The sequence below is a fragment of the Cnephaeus nilssonii genome (assembly GCF_951640355.1).
Source record: "Cnephaeus nilssonii genome assembly, chromosome: 21".
NCBI classification, from domain to species: domain Eukaryota; kingdom Metazoa; phylum Chordata; class Mammalia; order Chiroptera; family Vespertilionidae; genus Cnephaeus; species Cnephaeus nilssonii.
In genome coordinates this window covers 27,064,031-27,082,918 of record NC_137092.1, presented here as the reverse complement: position 1 = coordinate 27,082,918, position 18,888 = coordinate 27,064,031, and the positions used below count along the sequence as shown (strand labels likewise).

The 18,888-nt window shown below is 39.9% G+C and overlaps 1 protein-coding gene across 1 annotated transcript; it reads right to left on the bottom strand.

The window, feature by feature from the left end:
- Positions 1-16: 16 nt before the first annotated feature.
- On the bottom strand, positions 17-15,571 carry PRG4 (proteoglycan 4; the record flags this gene model as incomplete). The annotated part of the gene is made up of 11 exons (XM_079762057.1): positions 17-141; positions 762-887; positions 1,314-1,511; positions 1,938-2,094; positions 2,367-2,503; positions 3,590-3,667; positions 4,499-5,633; positions 5,664-6,109; positions 11,324-11,440; positions 12,722-12,844; positions 15,496-15,571. 11 exons carry the CDS (start codon positions 15,569-15,571, stop codon positions 44-46), a joined length of 2,691 nt encoding a protein of 896 aa, XP_079618183.1. The 3' UTR covers positions 17-43.
- Between the last annotated feature and the right edge of the window lie 3,317 nt (positions 15,572-18,888).

Here is an 18,888-nt window from a genome sequence, read left to right as displayed (position 1 = left end):
GATTTTATCATTCTTTGACTTGTCTGTTCCTTTGCCCACCGGTCTAAGGACAGTTGTACCAGACTTTGGATAAGGTCTGCCCAGAAGGAGCAGTAACGGCTCTTGCTGTTCTGCTGGGCACATCCATGTTATAGGCTTGATCTAAAGAGAAGAGAGAGATCATTTTGTTAATTACAGCACTTGAATATAGAAATATTTCTGAGTATATAACAACATAACCTAACAAAAACTACTGCCTTGACAGATTGACCTTTTACCACCTTTTAATAAAATTAGGTTTAACTCTCCTTCAAAGTAAAAATCAAAAGCCACTTGGGTTTTACCCTTTTTTTAAAATTCTGATGTCATCTGTATAGGCAGAACAACACATTTCTGGATTTTTCAAAGAAAAGTGTCTCAGGTAATATAATTTAATAAAATTTGTTTCTCAGGAACTTATTTCTGATCTTACGGACTGTAATGATGCAAATCAGTGTAACTTTATGGCAAATGGGGCCTCCACTAAATGCCAAATACTGTTTTCAGGAGCAATTTTACGTAAGTAATGATATTTTATCAATAGACTCATCTCATGAAGGATAGGGCAGCATTCAGTTGCAGTCCTTTCAATTTAATGTGAAAGAAAAGCAAAAATTTAAGCTTTCTCTTCAGGGCAATTAGTTTTAATTTCTCACCTTCAGCCTCCATTGAACACTTGGTGTTTATGTTTGTATTTCAGAGATTAGATCACATCTTTGAGAAGCTATTGAGATTTTACTTACCCCTAGAAAAAGCATAGTAATCATAGCCATCGGGTTTTCTGATGTTGGGCAGGGATATAGCTGAGGTAACCACATTGGGAAGTCCTCTCCACAGTGTACTTATTTTGGCTTCGTTGTGGAGGAAACCTATAGATGATATTGGAAAGAGCAGCTGTTAGAGTCAGACATACTAGAGTATTAACTCCAATCTGGTCATTTAGTAGCTCTGTTATCTTGGATGTTATTTAACTGCAGTGCCTAGTTTTTACCCTCTCATAATTGGTGCAAATAAGTACTACCTTTTATCACTGTTTTCAGAGTTACAGATTTGTATATAATGTTCTTGGTAAGAGATAATTATAAGTACCATTTATCAAGTAACATTCAAACTGCATTCCTTACCCACAAAGGAAAAGTATTGATCTTTGAGCATTCACTGAGGCACATTGATGTTTTGCACCAATAAGCTTAAAATATTTGGGTTGTTTGGTCAGTATTCATATTTAATAAGCCTTACATCTACTTCATGTGTAAGAATTTTTAACACAGTAAAAAGAAAAACACACACATTACCTTTGTCTTGATAAAGGACTCTGACGGGTGGCGAATAGTGAATTCTGATGGTGTGTGTTTGAGATCCGATAGCCCGTTCAAAGCGAAGTCTCCTAACCTGTGTTGTTCCTCCGTACACTGGATAATTCAGAGCAGGCCTTCTTCCAGTGCACTTCATGTTGGGTTCCTGTTTATAAGTATACTTCTGAACTCTGCCCCCTATTAGAAAAACATAATAATGAAAATTAATATAGTCCCCAAAAAAAAGATGGAAAAGAGCTTTTACAAGGTGGAAGAAACAATGTTTTTCATAAAGTATGTCTAGACAGTAATGGCTATTGGTCAAGGGTATTATGAAAATAATTACTAAATCCTGAAATACTTGAATGATTAAATCCAGACTGCATAGCTATGTATTTAACTTTGTGTGAGAGTAAATGATGACATTCTTTAAATTGCTATTTGCATGTTGAGAGATCTAAATGTTTCTCAGTGCCCTCAATTTTTTTAATTGAAATTATTTGATCCAGCTATTAAAGACATCTTTGACAGTAAACCCAGTAGTAAATGAAAATATTCAATAAAACTTTTCTGGCAACTAAACTATTAAAAGTTGTGTAATTTTGTCAATTATGTAGCACATACCTCTCTTGAAAAAATACACAGATTCAGGTCTCGCCTTATATTTAGGTATTGAAAGAGCTGCCAGTATTTTTCCATTTAGTCCTCCAAATCCTTTTACAATTTGTTTGGGATACCCAGGATCTTTTACATCATTGGTGAAACGCCAGTACTGAGAATCCTGATCATTTAAAAGACGAAGTGATGTTAACAGTTTGGGGAGAAAAAAGGTTAGAAATTCATTCTTAAAACTTTCTCCCTATACTTAAAAATCTAACTTAGGTATTTGAATAAGTTGACCATTAAATGTTACCAAATTGTGTTAACCTTTGATTAAATTTTGATGGTAGTCATTTGTTAAAATATGGAACCCTTCTGAAGTGGAATTTAAGCTGACTTATGTTTTCATAAACAAAGATTTGCTGATTTCTCTTACAAAGGTATTTTTCTTACCTTAAAGAAGAAAGTTTTTCCTTCACAGTTGCACCTAGTAAAAACAGTATCGATGGGAGAGGGAATACCCCAAACTTCAGTAATTCTGCGAGGAGGAGATGGTGGACTGAGTGGATTTAACATCCAGAAGTAATGACCTAAAATTGAAAGTGATAAATCAGCCTACAAGCTGAATGAAGACTAAAACCTATCCCAAAAGAGACCAAAATGAAAACATTTTTAATTATCCTGAAAACATTGAATGTGTTAACAAGCATTTTATGACCAGAAGTTTAGTGAGAACTGTACTAGCACAGAACATAGTGTTTGAACATTTTGAGAGTAAATCTCAAGTCTGAAGTTTGACATATTTTAGTTTTCCAGTTTCTCTTGAAAGCCTTCTGACTTTGTGACTTACAGAAAATCACTTTTCTCTCAATTTATTTTTCAGAAACAAGGAGTTATAATTAAAGGCCTACTAAAATCTCTTCCTCTACTGAGCAAGTCTATGTATGACTTACTTCCCTTCAGATTTAATCTAAGTAAACGAAGACTGGACTAGTGTCAGTACAGATAATTAACATACAATTGCTGTTCTGGGATTCCTCCACAAAGAGTAATTAACACGGCTGAATACATCACAATCAAGATGTTATATTTGCCCTGGCTGGTGGTGTTAAGTGGTTAGAGCACCGGCCCTTGTACCAAAGGATCTCAAGTTCAATTCCAGGTCAAAGGCATGTACCTGGGTCAGGGCGTGAGTGGGAGGCAACCAATCAATGTGTTTCACTCACATTCATGTTGTTTCTAGCTCCTCCCTCCCTTCCACTCTCTAAAAATCAATGGGGAGGGGGCAGTGTTATTTTCAAATACAATAGAACAAGGAAAACAAATCCTGGTGTCATTTCATCTGATAGGAATTAAAAGGTAGTTCAAAATTTAATTTCTTAATGGTAGGAACAATTAGCATCATTTCACGCTCTTTGTTTTGTTACTCTAATTTGTCTAATTTTATTAATCTAATATTTTGGTAATTACTATCAGGTTTTCATATACACTGAGTGGCCAGATTATTATGCGTTCAGAGATCATAATAATCTGCACTCAGTGTATTTCGTGAGGTAAGGTCATTAGTCAGGTTCCCCTTCAGAAACCTCAACCCAAACTACTGACTCCTATGGCTTTGGTTCTCATAAATGCCAAGAACAAAATAATGGGTAGAAAAAAGTTTGTGCAAAGCTCACCTCGAAATGCAACTAATGTCCCATTGGCCAGAGTCGTCAGTCCATCTACCGATCTACCATTGCATAAATTGGTTTCATCTGAAATAAAGTCAATACAAAACAAAAAGAAAGTGTTTTTGTTTGTTTTTCAAATTATCCCAGTTTTATTTCCTCGTCATTTCTTAAGCTCTTGAAGGGTATTATAGTTTGAGATGTGTGTATTTCACAAGTGAGAGAGAAGTGATGTTTCATAATTGTTTTACTAAAACTAAAGGTGATACTACTCAAAAAGTATGGAAAAATAAGTGATGGCCTTGACTAGTGTGGCTCAGTGGATTGGAGCATCATCCCATGCACCAAAAGGTGGCAGGTTCGATTCCCAGGCAGGGCATATACCTAGGTTGCAGGTTCCACCATGAGGCAACTGATTGATGTTTCTCACATCAATGTTTCTGCTCTACCTATCTTTCTTTCTCTCTCTCCCCTCTCTGCTTAAAAAAAAAAAAAAAAGTGATGAATTGGAATGGACAGGTTACCTGATCTTCAAGTAAATTATTTATTGGATGTTTAATCTCGACATTCCATTTTTCAGTTCTTACTGCCCTTTAGATTTGGTTTGTAAAAGAAAATAATATTGCAGGTGTTTGCTTTGCATTGTACTTTTTTTTAAGGGTGGACTCCCAACTAAATATTTTTGCTATTCTGTACACTGGCTCTGCCTACAGATGCACTAAGTTCCTAAAACTAGGTCATTACTCCTTTTTCCAAATATCAAATAATCTTACTGTCATTAACGCCTCTGCTTCTAAGAGAAGCCGTAAGACTTCACAAGTTAATAAGTTCAGGATTCTAGACAATTTATATATTAAATCAGGGCATTAATAGATAGACATATGTTAACATTAGAAACTAAAAAACGAGTCTCTTTACCTGAAAGCATGGGGTTGATGTCAATGCCTTGTTCAGATCCTCCCACTGTGAGATCAGCTCCTGGGATAATCAGAGGAGTTAACACGGGGGGCCTGAGAATCACATAAGGTTTTTCTCCTTCAGCATCATTTGCATCCTCATTCTTCGGATTTTCTTCAGCCATTTCTGAGTGACTAGCTTGGTCAGGGCTGGTGGTGGTTTGGAGCAAGTCTTCCCCTGAAGAGGCAGGGTTCACTGTAGGCACCGTTGATGTGGTCGTCTTTGGGGGAGATGGTGTAGGTTTTGGCTTTGTCACTTTAGGTGTTGTGTTTGGCTTTTTGGTGGTAGTGGGCATTTGGGGTGCTTTGGTTGGCTTTGGGGGTTTAGCAGTCGTCACTTTAGAATTAGTAGCTGTATCTTTGGATGTAGTTACTGTGTCTTCAGACGTATTTATAGTCTCTTCCGTTGTAGTTGTCTTTTTTGTTGCAGCCGTCACTTCGGGTGCAGGAGTCATTTCCTTAGGAGTAACTTTGGCCGATGTGGTATCCTTGGTTGTGGTGGATGTCACCTGCTTGGTTGTACTTGTTTTGGACTCAGTGGTCTTGTCTTCTGTTGGAGGCACTTCAGGTGCAGGAGTCGTTTCCTTAGGAGTAACTTTGGCCGATGTGGTATCCTTGGTTGTGGTAGATGTCACCTGCTTGGTTGTACTTGTTTTGGATTCCGTGGTCTTGTCTTCTGCTGGAGTTGCCGTCTCTTTTGTTGTACTTGTAGATGTAGCAGTTGTAATTTCAGTTGTAGTGTGCGTGCCTTTTTCTGTTGTCTTATCCTTTGATGTGGTGGTCGTGTCAGGTTTGGTCCCTTCAGGAGCCTTTGGTGTGGGTTCTACAGGAAACTCAGGAGTTGATCCAGCAGGGTTCTCAGGAGGAGTGGGAGGCTCCTTGGTGGTAGCTGGAGTAGAGGCCTCTGAGGTGGTTGGAGGTGTCTCAGGAGAAGTTGGAGCTGGCTTTTTGGGGGTGGTGGGCTCGGGCTTTTTGGGGGTGGTGGGCTCGGGTTTTTTGGGGGTGGTGGGCTCGGGCTTTTTGGGGGTGGTGGGCTCGGGCTTTTTGGGGGTGGTTGTAGGTTCCTTGGTGGTGGCGGTGGTGGCGGTGGTGGTGGTGGTTGTGGTGGTGGTGGTGGTGGGAGAAGGCGTTTGAGGAGTGGTGGGAGTAAGAGATGTGGTTGTAGTTGCAGCTTCGGTTGTAGTTTTAGCAGAAACTGATGTGGCTTCCAAATCTTTAGATGTTTTTTCTGCACTTCGCGTCTCTTTACCTGAAGTCGTCTTTTCTGATGTACTAGCTGAAGACTCTTTTGTTGTTTTAGAAGTCTCTTTAGTTTCAACCGTTTTCTCCTTACTTTCTGTTGAAGATTTGTCTTTGGATGTTTCAGGTTTCGGTGACGGGCTGGGTTTAGGACTTACTGTTGTCACTGTTGTAACCTTGGAAGTTGTGGTAACTTTAGTGCTTTGAGTGGTGGGCCTGTCAGGAGTTGGGGTGGGCTTGGAATCATCATCGTCCAATCCACTTCCAGCTTCATCTACAGCTGGTGGTTCTGGGGCAGGTTTCTTCTTAGGATTTTCTTTCTTGTTATCTTTTACTAGAGAAAAAATAATATACATCTTTTATTCTTGAATAGTTTGTCTTTAGTAATGATGTAAAGCTCCCATTCTTATCGCTGACTGTGTGACTCTAGGCAGGTTGCTAACCTCTAATATGTCTATTAACTACTGTAAAGTGTTAAATACTTAACCTATCTTATTGGGCTATTTTAGGGAATGAATGAGATAATGGGTAAAATGCACAAGTAAAACTATACAATTAATAGACAGAGACATGTGGCAAATTAGAAATTTACCCATATGGTCAAATAACACTAATTCATCTCTTTACATTAAAGCTCTTTGGCCTTCCCTTTCTCTGCTCCTTTTTTTCCTCATTGCTCAGTGTCCCTTTCTCCTGGAAACCTAGTTCCAACGTCATGTAGATTCACTGCATCCATTAGCTGAGAGGCCTCTACAGCTACATCCAAGGATGCTCCAGTCACCCCCCTGGTCCCTGCTGAGTCATTTCCATGCCCAGGGCTGTTAGCTCTTCTCATTCTTCTGCCCAGTCCCACGGGTATAGAAAGGAGATTAGGATGCTATGGCAGCTAAAAGCCCATTTAACAGGATTTGCCATAGCAGCTACCCCACGGGTGAGCTACAGAGCCCCAGGGGCACATCATGAGATGAGTTCATTCAGCAAACATATATTGCACTTCCATCGGGTGCAGGAATCTCTGGATGACTCAAAGATTGAATATCTGGCTATTAATCTAGAGAGAAGACTTCAGGGGAAATCACAACCACCCAGGAAATAGTTCCTTAGAACTCCAGTATCCAAAATCCAGTACTTCCTGGGGAAAGAGAATATAGTTTAGAATTTCAGGAAATAAAAGGCAGAACAAAGGGAACCTCTTCAGGAGGGAATGGCCTACTCCCGTGGTCGGCAAACTGCGGCTCGCGAGCCACATGCGGCTCTTTGGCCCCTTGAGTGTGGCTCTTCCACAAAATATCACGGTTTGGGCGAGTCTATTTTGAAGAAGTGGCGTTCGAGGAAGTTTCCGTTTTAAAAATTTGGCTCTCAAAAGAAATTTCAATCGTTGTACTGTTGATATTTGGCTCTGTTGACTAATGAGTTTGCCGACCACTGGCCTACTCCGTAGTACATTTTCTACTACAGAAAAATCAGCCAGATATGACATCTGATTCATTAGGAAAACAGTAAAGAGGATTTGTTAACTGGAGAATAATACTGAGTTTCCCAGAGAGGTGCTTGAGAATTTAGTAAATTAGCATTTTAAAGCAGTATATAAGTACTTGTTAAGTAAAATTAAAAACCTGGAGAAGGAAAAATGAAAAAAGGAAGAGAAAGAAGGAAGGAAAACTATGTCAGGAACTAAAATAGAAAACCACAATCATCTTTGGCGCCATCCTGTGGTTTCACAGTTTCTGCTAGAGCATCTTATCCTTTGCTTTAGTTGGTTTCTTAGCTGCTTGTCACTAATTTCCTAAAGGACGTTTGCATTGGTATTTTCTAAAATAGCTTTTATAAAGTTATACACCTCCCTCCCCAAAAATTAAAATATCTTCAAATCACTCTATCAACACGCATTACTTTAGATAATTATTGTTATGGCATTGATATAGTCTTTGATCTTTATCAATGCTCAAACCTTTGGGTTTCTTCTTTAATTCTTTATTAGCAGCTGAATTTTTGGAAGACTTGATTTTCCGAATACTTGAAGAGGAAGAGGAAGAAGAGGAAGAAGACTCTTGATTTTCAGAAACAGAATGTTCTATAAATCAAATAAAAAGGTGATCACACCAATTGTGATTTAAAGCAAGAAAGAACCGCCAGTCCAAATACAACAAGAAATGCTATTTACTAATCAATAAATGTCTGTGTTCTGATTTTGTTTTGTCAGCATAATCAACTGCCCTTCTAATTTAATTGTCAGTTAAAAGATACCTGAGCTTATCACAGATACTAGCAATCCTATATAATAAAAGGCTAATATGCTAAGTGTCCAACGGTTCGACCGTTTGACCAGTCACTATGATGCACACTGACCACCAGGGGCAGACGCTCCAACCAGTAGGTTAGCTTGCTGCTGGGGTCCAGCCAATTGGGACTGAACGAGATGGGCTGGACATTTCCTGGAGCCCTCCCGCAGTCCCTCCCCAGCCCCGATCATGTACCAGTGGTGTCTCTCAGCCTGGCCTGCAGGGATCGGACTGAAGCTGACTCTCTGACATCCCCCAAAGGGTCCCGAATTGCCAGAGGGTGCAGGCCAGGCTGAGGAACCCCACCGGTGCACGAATCCGTGCACCAGGCCTCTAGTATAACTACAGAATCTAATCTGGAAAAAAAAATCATGGTCTTGCTTTTTTAACATTAAGACTTGTTTCCTCTGATTATTTTAACTTAAATCCATACTGGGTTCAGTAAATAAGGAAAATAAATATCTGAGGGTTTATACTTTGGCTTAAACTTTGACTTAAGTAAACAAAAAGCATAATAAGCCTTTAATGACTCAAGATTATCCTTTTCTTAAGGAGTCACCTATAGGTTATTTCATCTCAAACCTCTTTCTGTCATCTTCCTACCTTCTGTTATTTCCTCTGATTCTATAACTTTCTTAGTCGTCTTCTTATCTGTTGATTTGGGTGAACGTTTGGTTGTTGATTTGATGGGTTGACGTGCTCTTGCAGGCGGAGGTGCAGCCTTGGAAGATGGTGGTGATGTGGGGCTATGCACTGAGGCCAAGCAAGATAGGTCAGTTAACATCCGTTTATACTCATCAGTAACTAACTGTGAAAGCCATGGATGCATCTGTCTCCAAGATTAGATGCTGGTCTGCCCAGCCGGTGTGCTCAGTGGTTGAGCATCCCATGAACCAGGAGGTCATGGTTCCATTCCCAGTCAGGCCACTTGCCCAGGTTTCAGGCTCAGTTCCCAGTAGGGGGCGGTGCAGGAAGCAGCCCATCAGTGATTCTCATCATTGATGTTTCTATCCTCTCCCTCTCACTTCCTCTCTCTGAAATCAATAAAAGCATTTAAAAAAAAAAAAAAAAGAGTAGATGCTGGTAAAAACCAGTGTAGACAGGCTTTGGCCCAACACAACTCCAACCCAATTCTGAGGAGATGTTGCTGTAAAATATCGGTCCTCTTATGTTATGACAGGCAGCAAAGGCTCAGGGCTCAGAAAAATTCCAGTCCTAGTCCTGCAAGGCTGTCATTGAGACCTTAGGGAAAAGAGCAAATTCCTTTTGAACTTCATTTTCTTGTTTGCAAATGTATTTATTCTAAATGATTTCTGGAGGTATTTATCTAAAAAGTGCTTGAGTTTATAAACTCCATCCCTTTTGTCTGCCTTCTGTGGTGAACATAATTATTCCATGTGGATGAGAAATAGAGTAATTACAATTTTTGTTTCCATGTCCTTTTACAAGTAATGATGCCAATTTACCTTTCAGTTATATCACGAAAGTTCTAAATGAATATTTACTTTTGTAAAGCTTCCACAGCTTCCCATGATGCTTTTCTCAAAACGTGTTGCCCTTCCCCAAGTCAAACAGCTGTTCATGGTTTGATGTGTTTCTTTTAAACTTTTGTCACCCCTCCTCCCACCGCTTTTCATGTGCAGAAGAGAAGACATGTTTTGATCACTAGGAACCAGAAGGAGAGGAGAGGGGCCTGTGAAAGAGTGGGAAGCAGAGAACAGGGGGGACGCTCTGGGGAGTGAAGGGCTGCCGTAAACCCACTGCTCTTACCAAGCATCTCAGAACTCTGACTGCAGTCTCCAAGAACGGACCACCGAACCGCTCTCCCTTCCTCCCCCCTACAAAAGCGACAAGTGCCTCAAATTTGAGGAACTGTTCTGCCACGTACTAACTAGTGCTCTTCAGCAACACACTTAACCTCTTGGCTTTCCTCACCCACATTCACAGCTCGACGGCTGATTCCTTCAATTCTTGAAATGTGATCCCTGAAATATTACAGATGCCTACAAGCAGTATCTAGCTATCTTGAAACAACTGAGTGGTGAATTAACAAGATAAATAGGTTGCTATTCTTTAAAAATGAAGTGTTGAAGCTCTGGGTGTTCCTTTATTTGTGTTTTCCACAAACCTCATGAAATCTGATCCACCTAAGGCATTATCTTTATTAACAGGTTCTCTCCATGCTTCCTCACTCTCTAACCATCCTCACTCCCCACCCAGCCTCTGCCCAAGATGCATTCTTAGTGTTCTGTCTCATGGCCAACACGGTTCTCAGGGCGGTGAGTAAACATGTCCTGCCCACATGGGTCCTCCTGAAAGCTGCAGGGACTCTGCTCTGAGTTTTCCATTACAAGGGTGTCCTCTCCGTTATTCCTGGAATGCTTTCCAATGAAAACACGGAGCAGTGAAGAAAGGCCCCTCAGCTCCGCTGCCTGCCAGCTGCCTGCCCTCTCTCCACTGCTGGAAAGAAGCAGGAGTGCAGCCTTGTCTAAATAGAATGATCGGGTTATGCAAGCAACGCTGATCTACACTTTCTTCCACAAAGTGTCTTGTTTTAGCAAAGAAGGCTTTAAGAACAGACATTTGGTAAAAGAAATCCATTGTTTAAGAATTATTTTTAAATCTTGGTGGCGGGGAGGTTGGTAAAATTTAGATGGTTTTACTACCCTCTCAGAGTACTTCTTCCGGACCCATAACCAGAGAAGATTTTAAGGTGGAACTATCCCTTGTTATTGACTATCAGGCACAGGACTGGGAGAGAGTGGGACTGTCAAGATGGGAAGAGACATACAATGCACAGTTAACAAATTCTTGGTAGGTTTGCTTGTAAATTTAGCGCCTTAAACTAATTCACAAATGCATGTGGATTCTCCCTTTAAATACACACTGAAAAACATTACTTTGTAAAGCACAGATAGTTCAAAGGACAGCTGACCATTCAGGTGAGAAGAAATCATCAAGGGAGTTGGTCACTGTTGATTTAACCTGAAACTGAACCACACCTACAGAGAAAAGCATTTACACTCCGGCCCACCCTCTGTTACCCAACCTGCGCCCTGGAGCCTGGCTGAGCCAGGGAGTGCTGTTGGAAGAGGCGGCCGCCCCTCAATTCATCTTAGTGAAACAAAATCAGAATGAAGTAACTTAAATGTTAGTGAGATCAACACCTTAGAGGGACGGACTGCGTGTCAGACGTTATCAGTGAAGCAAAGGTGGGTGCACAGCTCTGGCCGCACCCAGAAGCACCCACTGTGACTGATGCTTACCTTCACAGAAATCGTCGTAATCGGAACAGCACTTGCCATACTTCTTACATTGGGAGTCACAGTCACACTCCCTCCCTCTTTCAAAGGTCTCGGAGCAGCGGCCTTTACAGGAGAGCTCTACCCAGAGCAAAACAAAACGTTGTGCATTAGGATTATTGAGGACCACACAGCCACACCCATGAACGGGGGGGGGGGGGGGGGGACATTTCCCACCTTCTTTCTGGCCCACTAGAGCCCCCAAAGAGCATTTCTAAGTCCTTTGTTTAGGAAAATGGATCGTTTCCCAAGTGGAGACAGCCCACGTCAAGAAAGAAATATGGGGACTTCGGGAAGCTTTTTTTTTTTTTTTTGCCCTTCAAGGTTCCAAGAGACACCCCAATGCTACCCGAGTCATTTCCATGTATGGACAACGGAAAATGGGAACTGTTTCAATAGTAAATGACCCTTCATGGGAAATCCCTCCATCTTTTTTCCTCCTCACATCACTGTAATAGATTTCTGTTAATTTAATATTCAGATCCTACAACAATATATCCCAAATGGGTCAATGTTTCAGCTCAAAATTAAAGGTCTGTTTATAATGCAGAGACCTTTATTATGACAAACTGGGTAAGGAGTAGAGGTGAAAGACAACCTAATCCATGGCATGGACTGTGAAGACAGGCTTGCATATTTCAAAAAAAGCCTTGGTTAGAGAGCCAATGACTCCAACGAGGCCTATTTGAAATAATTACCTTACACAAAACAACACATACATTGTACAAGAATATATTTATGAGCTTCACATGCAAATTCTAAAAGCAAATATAATAATTTTAATTATAATTTTTATAAATTAAATGTGACATGTTTGTGTTAATAAAATGGCCCAAAATATATTCAAGTGAAATATTACCTACCATTCATTGAAAATTCAAACCTTTTGGGTTTTCGTTGAAAAGTCATCATTAAACACTAATGCTTCATCATGAAAGTGCTATTTTTAGGTAATTTAGAAACATGTCAATATATTTTTTAAAAGTCAAGTAGTAGACTAGATTTTAGGACCATAGATTCTTCTGGTGAAACTTCTGAAGGGCCTCCTCACTAAACTATGACATCTCATTACTTTTTACTTAACGATTCCAGAGTCACAGTGCTAAGTCTCTATTGAAGACAAGACATTGTATTTGGCACTTATCAAAAACCTTGTGCAAGGACCGATCTCCAGGACCTCCTTAACTTCCCCCAGTAGTGACATGTTTTGACCCCATCCTTAGGGACAGCACGCTGCGACATTTATGCAAGGGAAGGGAAAGGCACTTGAGCAACAAAAAGCGCAATAGTGTGAACAGAGCACAGCAAGGGACTCTCGAGGACAGCGATGCTTGACAGAGGAGATGCCAGCTTGGCACTTACCCACAGTGCAGAACTTCTTGAAATCGGGGCAGCACTCCAGGTAGTGTTGACAGTTATAATCACAGTTGCAGGGGGTATCTCTAGAATACCCTTCCCCACATCTCCCTGCACAGCTTGATAAATCTAAAATCATACAATATAGGTAAACATGGCCAAACCACTCACAGAAAGGGAGAGATCTCATGAGGAGGACAAAGCCACTGGGGGAGAGAATTTTGTCCAATGGAAAAGGATGGGAATGATAATTAGCCATAGGTCCAGGTGATCTTTGCCTGATCTTTTATAAGACCCACTTTATTCTTTCCTAGACTGAGAAGATAAATACTCTTTTGAAAATCAAAGTAAGAGCTTTGCACCCTTCCTGGGAGGCGGGTGGCAGCCACAGCTCTCCTGATGTTGCTAAGATGATGGCTTGTTGCCATCATTGGAGCCTCTCTGTGCTGGGTACTGAGTTATACGTTATCTCTAATGCTTTTGAAAATGTTGCCAAGAGACTGAGTAGCTTTTCTTTAGAGATAAGGAAGCTGAAAGATTGAAATTTTAATAACTTGCTTCAGGGTACCCAGCTAGTGAATAGATCCAGCATACATGTATTACAGGTCCATGAATACCTGTTAATTATTCATAGTGACCTCTTTCACTCTCAGGAAGTGTCCTGATTTGGCCCTAAATTATATAGTTACTAGAAGCCCGGTGCATGAAATCCATGCATGGGTGGGGGGGTCCCTCAGCCCAGCCTGCACCCTTGCATAATCTGGGACCCCTCAGGGGATGTCCAACTGCCAGTCAGACATCCCTCTCACAATCTGGGACCGCTGGCTCCTAACCGCTCGCCTGCCTGCCTGATCGCCCCTAACCACTCTGCCTGCCTGCCTGATCGCCCCTAACTGCTCACCTGCCTGCCTGATTGCCACTAACCACCTCTGCCTCAGCCCCCGCCGCCGTAGCTTCGTCAGGAAGGACGTCTGGAATGATGTCCAGAAGTTTGTTCAGCTAACCAGCATATTACACTTTTATTATAGATCTTAAGTCAACAGCCCATTTAGAATTTGAACTCTAATAGATCTGATTCTAAAACCCAAACTTTCTCAACAATCCCAGTGCCTCTCATTCTTGATGAACTTAAAGAAAGCTGGTTATACCCGCACAAACTCTCCTAGGCGTCCTTTCCCTTTTATTGGTGGGGGGCACTGGGTCCTTTAAATGTCAGGGAAGTCAGATGTTTACAACCACTACTAAAATGACTGCAAAATGAATAACTCTTGAAATAACACCTGGACATGAATATAAAGGTCATGAAGAGAATATTTCTGGGTAAAACAAAAAACAAAAAAACAAAAGCATAATTATCCTCCAATATAGTTTCAAAATCATTTGGAAAACACGTTGAAATCCTCCCTGAAGACATAATCATGGAAAAACAACAATTGAATCCGTCTCTGGAATAGAAATTGGCAGATGCAATGTCCTAAATCCATAGAGGGACTTTTTAAACACACTGGAGAAAAAAATAATCTCAAAATGATGAGTCCAAGAGAGTGAAGGTCTTAATATGCAAATTAAACAGTCAATATTAGGAAAACTTTCAGAAGTGTTTGCATACATACGCACACAATACACACAGAAATGCATATATAGTGTATGTATATAAATACATATATTATATATAAAGAAAAAAGGGAATGGGGAGAGGTTGAGAAGGCAAGAAAAGCAGATGCAACATCAAAATGTTATTTACCGTTAGCAGATTTCTGAAATAGGAAATCAAATGTCTTTACAGGAAAGGTTTCTTTTCATAGATTACATGTCTGTACTTTTCTTGCTCTTCATTTTAATAACTAATTTTCAAATTCATTTACTTAAAGGAGAGTAACCCGTTTTAGTGAACAATTGACTATCACCGAGGAAAGGTGGGTTAGAAAAACGCACCCAGTGCTGTGAGCCTTGTAATTTATTATGAAAGAGCACCAGGCTCTGGAGATACCAGAGCCGTCATCATTCCTTCTGAAATGTTTACATTTGCTTTCATGCATTTTCCATCTTTTCTTATCTCAGTGATTCTGAAACGATGCCCATAGCAGGCAGTTACCTTTCTTGCTCAGGTTCATGAGAACTTTAATTATTTTACTGGAAATGTCTATGTCATAAATGTAATTTCACCATAACAATCATGCACCTAATATCAAATGACATTCACATCTGTGTAATTCCATATTTGGTTGAACAGTCCTTATAAGAAAGAGAGAGCATTTTCAAGATCAATAAAATGCCATTTCAAACATTGCAGATGTCCACTGAAGTAAGTGCTTTATCAATACTTTATTTGATGTAAGAGATTAATTTCTTTGTAAACATTTAGATAAAAATTATATGCTATTTAAATACTGATCTTGTCAGTTAAATAATATTGTATCATTCCAGCGACATCTGCATTTTTTTTTTTTTAGCCTTAGTTACCTGTTGTACTATTTCTGCTACAAAGGCCGGTGCATATTTTTTTAAAACTTTTGGGATAACCCTGGGAATAATGAATACAAAAATTATTCTATAGGAAAGCTCAAAACTTCTTGAAAAATTCTATAACACAGGAGACAAGAGCGAGAATTCCAAAATGCTCATAAAAGGTACATGTTTTTACATAATAAGGTTGTATTCTGCATTCAACTTAAACAAATATACACTTTTAGACATCTATTTCTGTTGTTGGCCTAAGAGTCAGAACTGAATGATGAGCAATAGTTGTGAAATAAAACAGTTTTTGACAGTTAAGGTACCTTGAGGAGAAACTTGCTGAATCAAGAAAACAGACAGCAGCAGCAGCAAGTGAATGGGAAGTATCTTCCACTCCATGGCCGTCGCTGAGAAGAAAAGAAAAGTGTCAGGAAACTCCTCTTTCATCTCACCATGAGCTTACATCTGTGCTGCGCTCATGTTTCGGTAACTTTTAAAATGCAATGTAAGGATAAAACAGGACTTTTAGTCAGCTTTAATTCTCTAGTAATTATTTGACCACTGGATTTAATCTTATGAAGAAATCAAGTCACCATCTCTGTCATGTCATTGAACATTTTAATTCTTTAGAATTCCCCCCAATAGAATACAAACTTATCTGCAAATTCCATTAAAATCAAAACAGGTACTTACAGTGCACGGTTTAACTTCTATCTTAAGGAAAAAAATAACCAGCCTCAGTAAAATTTAATTTAACAAACATAGGAGTTACCATTCCAACTTTCCCTTTGCTCTCAATACACATTTACAAGCTTCCAACAGGTGTACTGCAGAAATGGGATCTTTTCCCAAACTTCCCAACTACTATCGCCTTACAAATCTATCTCAAACACCTTTAATAAAGTTTATCTCTATTGAATTGAAAGCATTTAATTCCATGAAGCAAGTTAACTTTGACACTTACCGGTGAGAGGATAGATGAATTTCTCCAATGTCCTGGAAGTCATATATATATCAGTGCAGATACACTGGGATGAACCAATTAGTCCAAAGGTTAGACAAAATCAACAGTGACAACCAATGAAATCAAACTTTCCTCATTTATTGGAAGAGGGCCCGGACGACTAGACTTAGGCAACATCTGGAAAACACTTCCATTAAGAGAAATGACTACTACAAAATAAATTTCGATTTATTGGCCCAAACACCTCTAATTTCTAAGTGAACAAATTGTTCTGAGATGGCAAAGCACCCTGGCTGGCTTTGACAAGTATATTGAAACAGCAACTTTAAATGTCAAACGCTGGTATCATTTCTTCCTTTTTCTTCCAGTTAATCTAGCAAAGAGTGGTTTTGAAACTTACCTAGTGTTAGCCTGTGGTATGTATTTTCTGAACTTACACTATTAAATCAAACGTACATTTTTGTTCTTGAGTATTTTTGTTTTCCTGGAGCTCAAAAAATATGTCCCGTTACCTACAACTGCATAATCCACAGTGTGAATTTTCCAGGTTCCTCTACCATGTAGAAACCTGCTTGAAATTTGTATCATTTCCTTAGTTCCTTTATTTAAGCCCAGCAGTGTTTGGAAAGGGTCTTTTTAACCCATTTTGATAAGCAATGTTCCTGTTCAAATCCTATCTACCTGCATACGGCCTTGCCTAGGTCCCAGCACCTTTGCAAAACTGTCTCAGGTCAATCACAGATCAATCACATCCAGAATCATAGTCAAAACTACACTTGATTGAAATTATCTGTTCACCTGCTTCCTTCCCACCACAACAGTCTGCGATTTCCTCAAGGATAACCAGCGTCGAGGTCTCAATTCTGTTTCCGACATCTAGTCCAGCAATCCACCAAGGTTGCTGGACACAGGCTCATTGAAACAAACTGTTGTAACCTGGGATTCCCCCGTGTTGTGTATTTGTTAAGTGCTGCATTGAATTGTTACAAAATGCCTTTAAGTTGAATATAATTATCCACATTTTACAAGTAAGATGAAGACCCACGGACAAACAATCTGTGACCCACGAAGAACACATAAGAGCAGGAGGCCGAGGGAAGCTTTGCGCCCAGGTCTTTCAGTTCCACCACATTCCCATGATATCCAGCTCCCTTTGAATCAAAGCCATCACTTCAGTCTTTAATCACAGTACTCAATTTTACTCCTTCACGTACACATGTAGGTTTATGAGATCGCGCCCTTCGTACATGTAGGTTTATGAGATCGCGCCCTTCGTAAAGGCAGAAGCTATGATATAAGCATCTCTTTTGCTCCCACGGTGCTTATTCTGGGCTAAACCATGTACAAACACAATTTAGAGACTGTCTGCCTACCTCTACGTAATTTCCTTTCTCTGGACACGACCTCCTCCTCTTTAGGGGCCTTTCCCTTTTAGCCATTTCTCTATGTGATCTTGTCACACCTGCCACAGATGATAGGATTAACCTAAACTGAACTGGGCCAGCATGTTTCCCTGTCCCGGAAATTGGAAACAGTGATTTCGAGATTGCAAGTCTGTCTAGGCAGATGTTTCACATGCTCATTTCCGTCCAAGGTCTAAAGGAATTAAGAGAAAGTGCTTCAGAATAAAGAGGGAAAAGAATGAAGCAGCCAATGCCGAGAGAGGCAGAGCGGGTTCTGATAGCTTTCAGGAACTCTTTGTTCCTGAGATCCAGATGCCTTCTTGCTCTGCATCCTCATGCAGCCTCCCCGCCGCCATCCCCCTTTCGGGTTGAAGCTGCTAAAGAGATGCTTTCTGTTACTTAACATCACTAATCAAAACATAGCAGCTATTCAAAAACACCCTACTGGATGGAATTAAGCCGAATTCTCTTAGTTCTTAATTTCCTGAGATCAAGAGGGGCTTTTTCAAGCCAGACCTACACAGTATTCCCTTATTATTTGTTTGACACACTGGGAATACCAAGAAAGCAGGTATAGATAGATACACATAGACACACATCCTTAAAGCAAATATAAATTGCTCTCTGATTTTTGCCTCTTAGAACTATCCATACTATCATTTTCCTCATTTACACAAATGTACTATAATGATGGCAAAAGACATTTTAAAATTGGCTGAAAATCTGTTCCAGTAATATGTATTCTCGAGTTCAAGCCCTAAGCTTGGAAAACTGACAAATAAAACAACACACACACACACTTATTATGGTCAACACATTAACACATTCTCATTGTCATAAAATATTTTTTCTCTGTATAAGTATGAAAAAAATGAGAAACTATTAAATGTGAAGTTCCTAAGGCTTAGCTTATAAATACCTGATTTGCATAATGCCATTGGCTAATCAGACTGACTGGGTAAATAAAGTTTGCCCCCAAAGCCTGGAAGCATTTTAATTTCATCTATTTAATGTATCTTTATAAACCGTACCAAATGCTTCATTCTGCGACTACTGGGCCATTTAACCTTGCTTGTCCATCACACAGCAATTGTTCCATTAGGTTTAGATTCTCCCTTTGAAATTTTCTTATTAAAATCTATTTTATTAATTTTCACTTAGGTCTCGTTTATTTTTTTAAAAATATATTTTATTGATTTTTTACAGAGAGGAAGGGAGAGGGATAGAGAGTTAGAAACATTGATGAGAGAGAAACATCAATCAGCCGCCTCCTGCACACCCCCTACTGGGGATGTGCCCGCAACCAAGGTACATGCCCTTGACCGGAATCGAACCCGGGACCTTTCAGT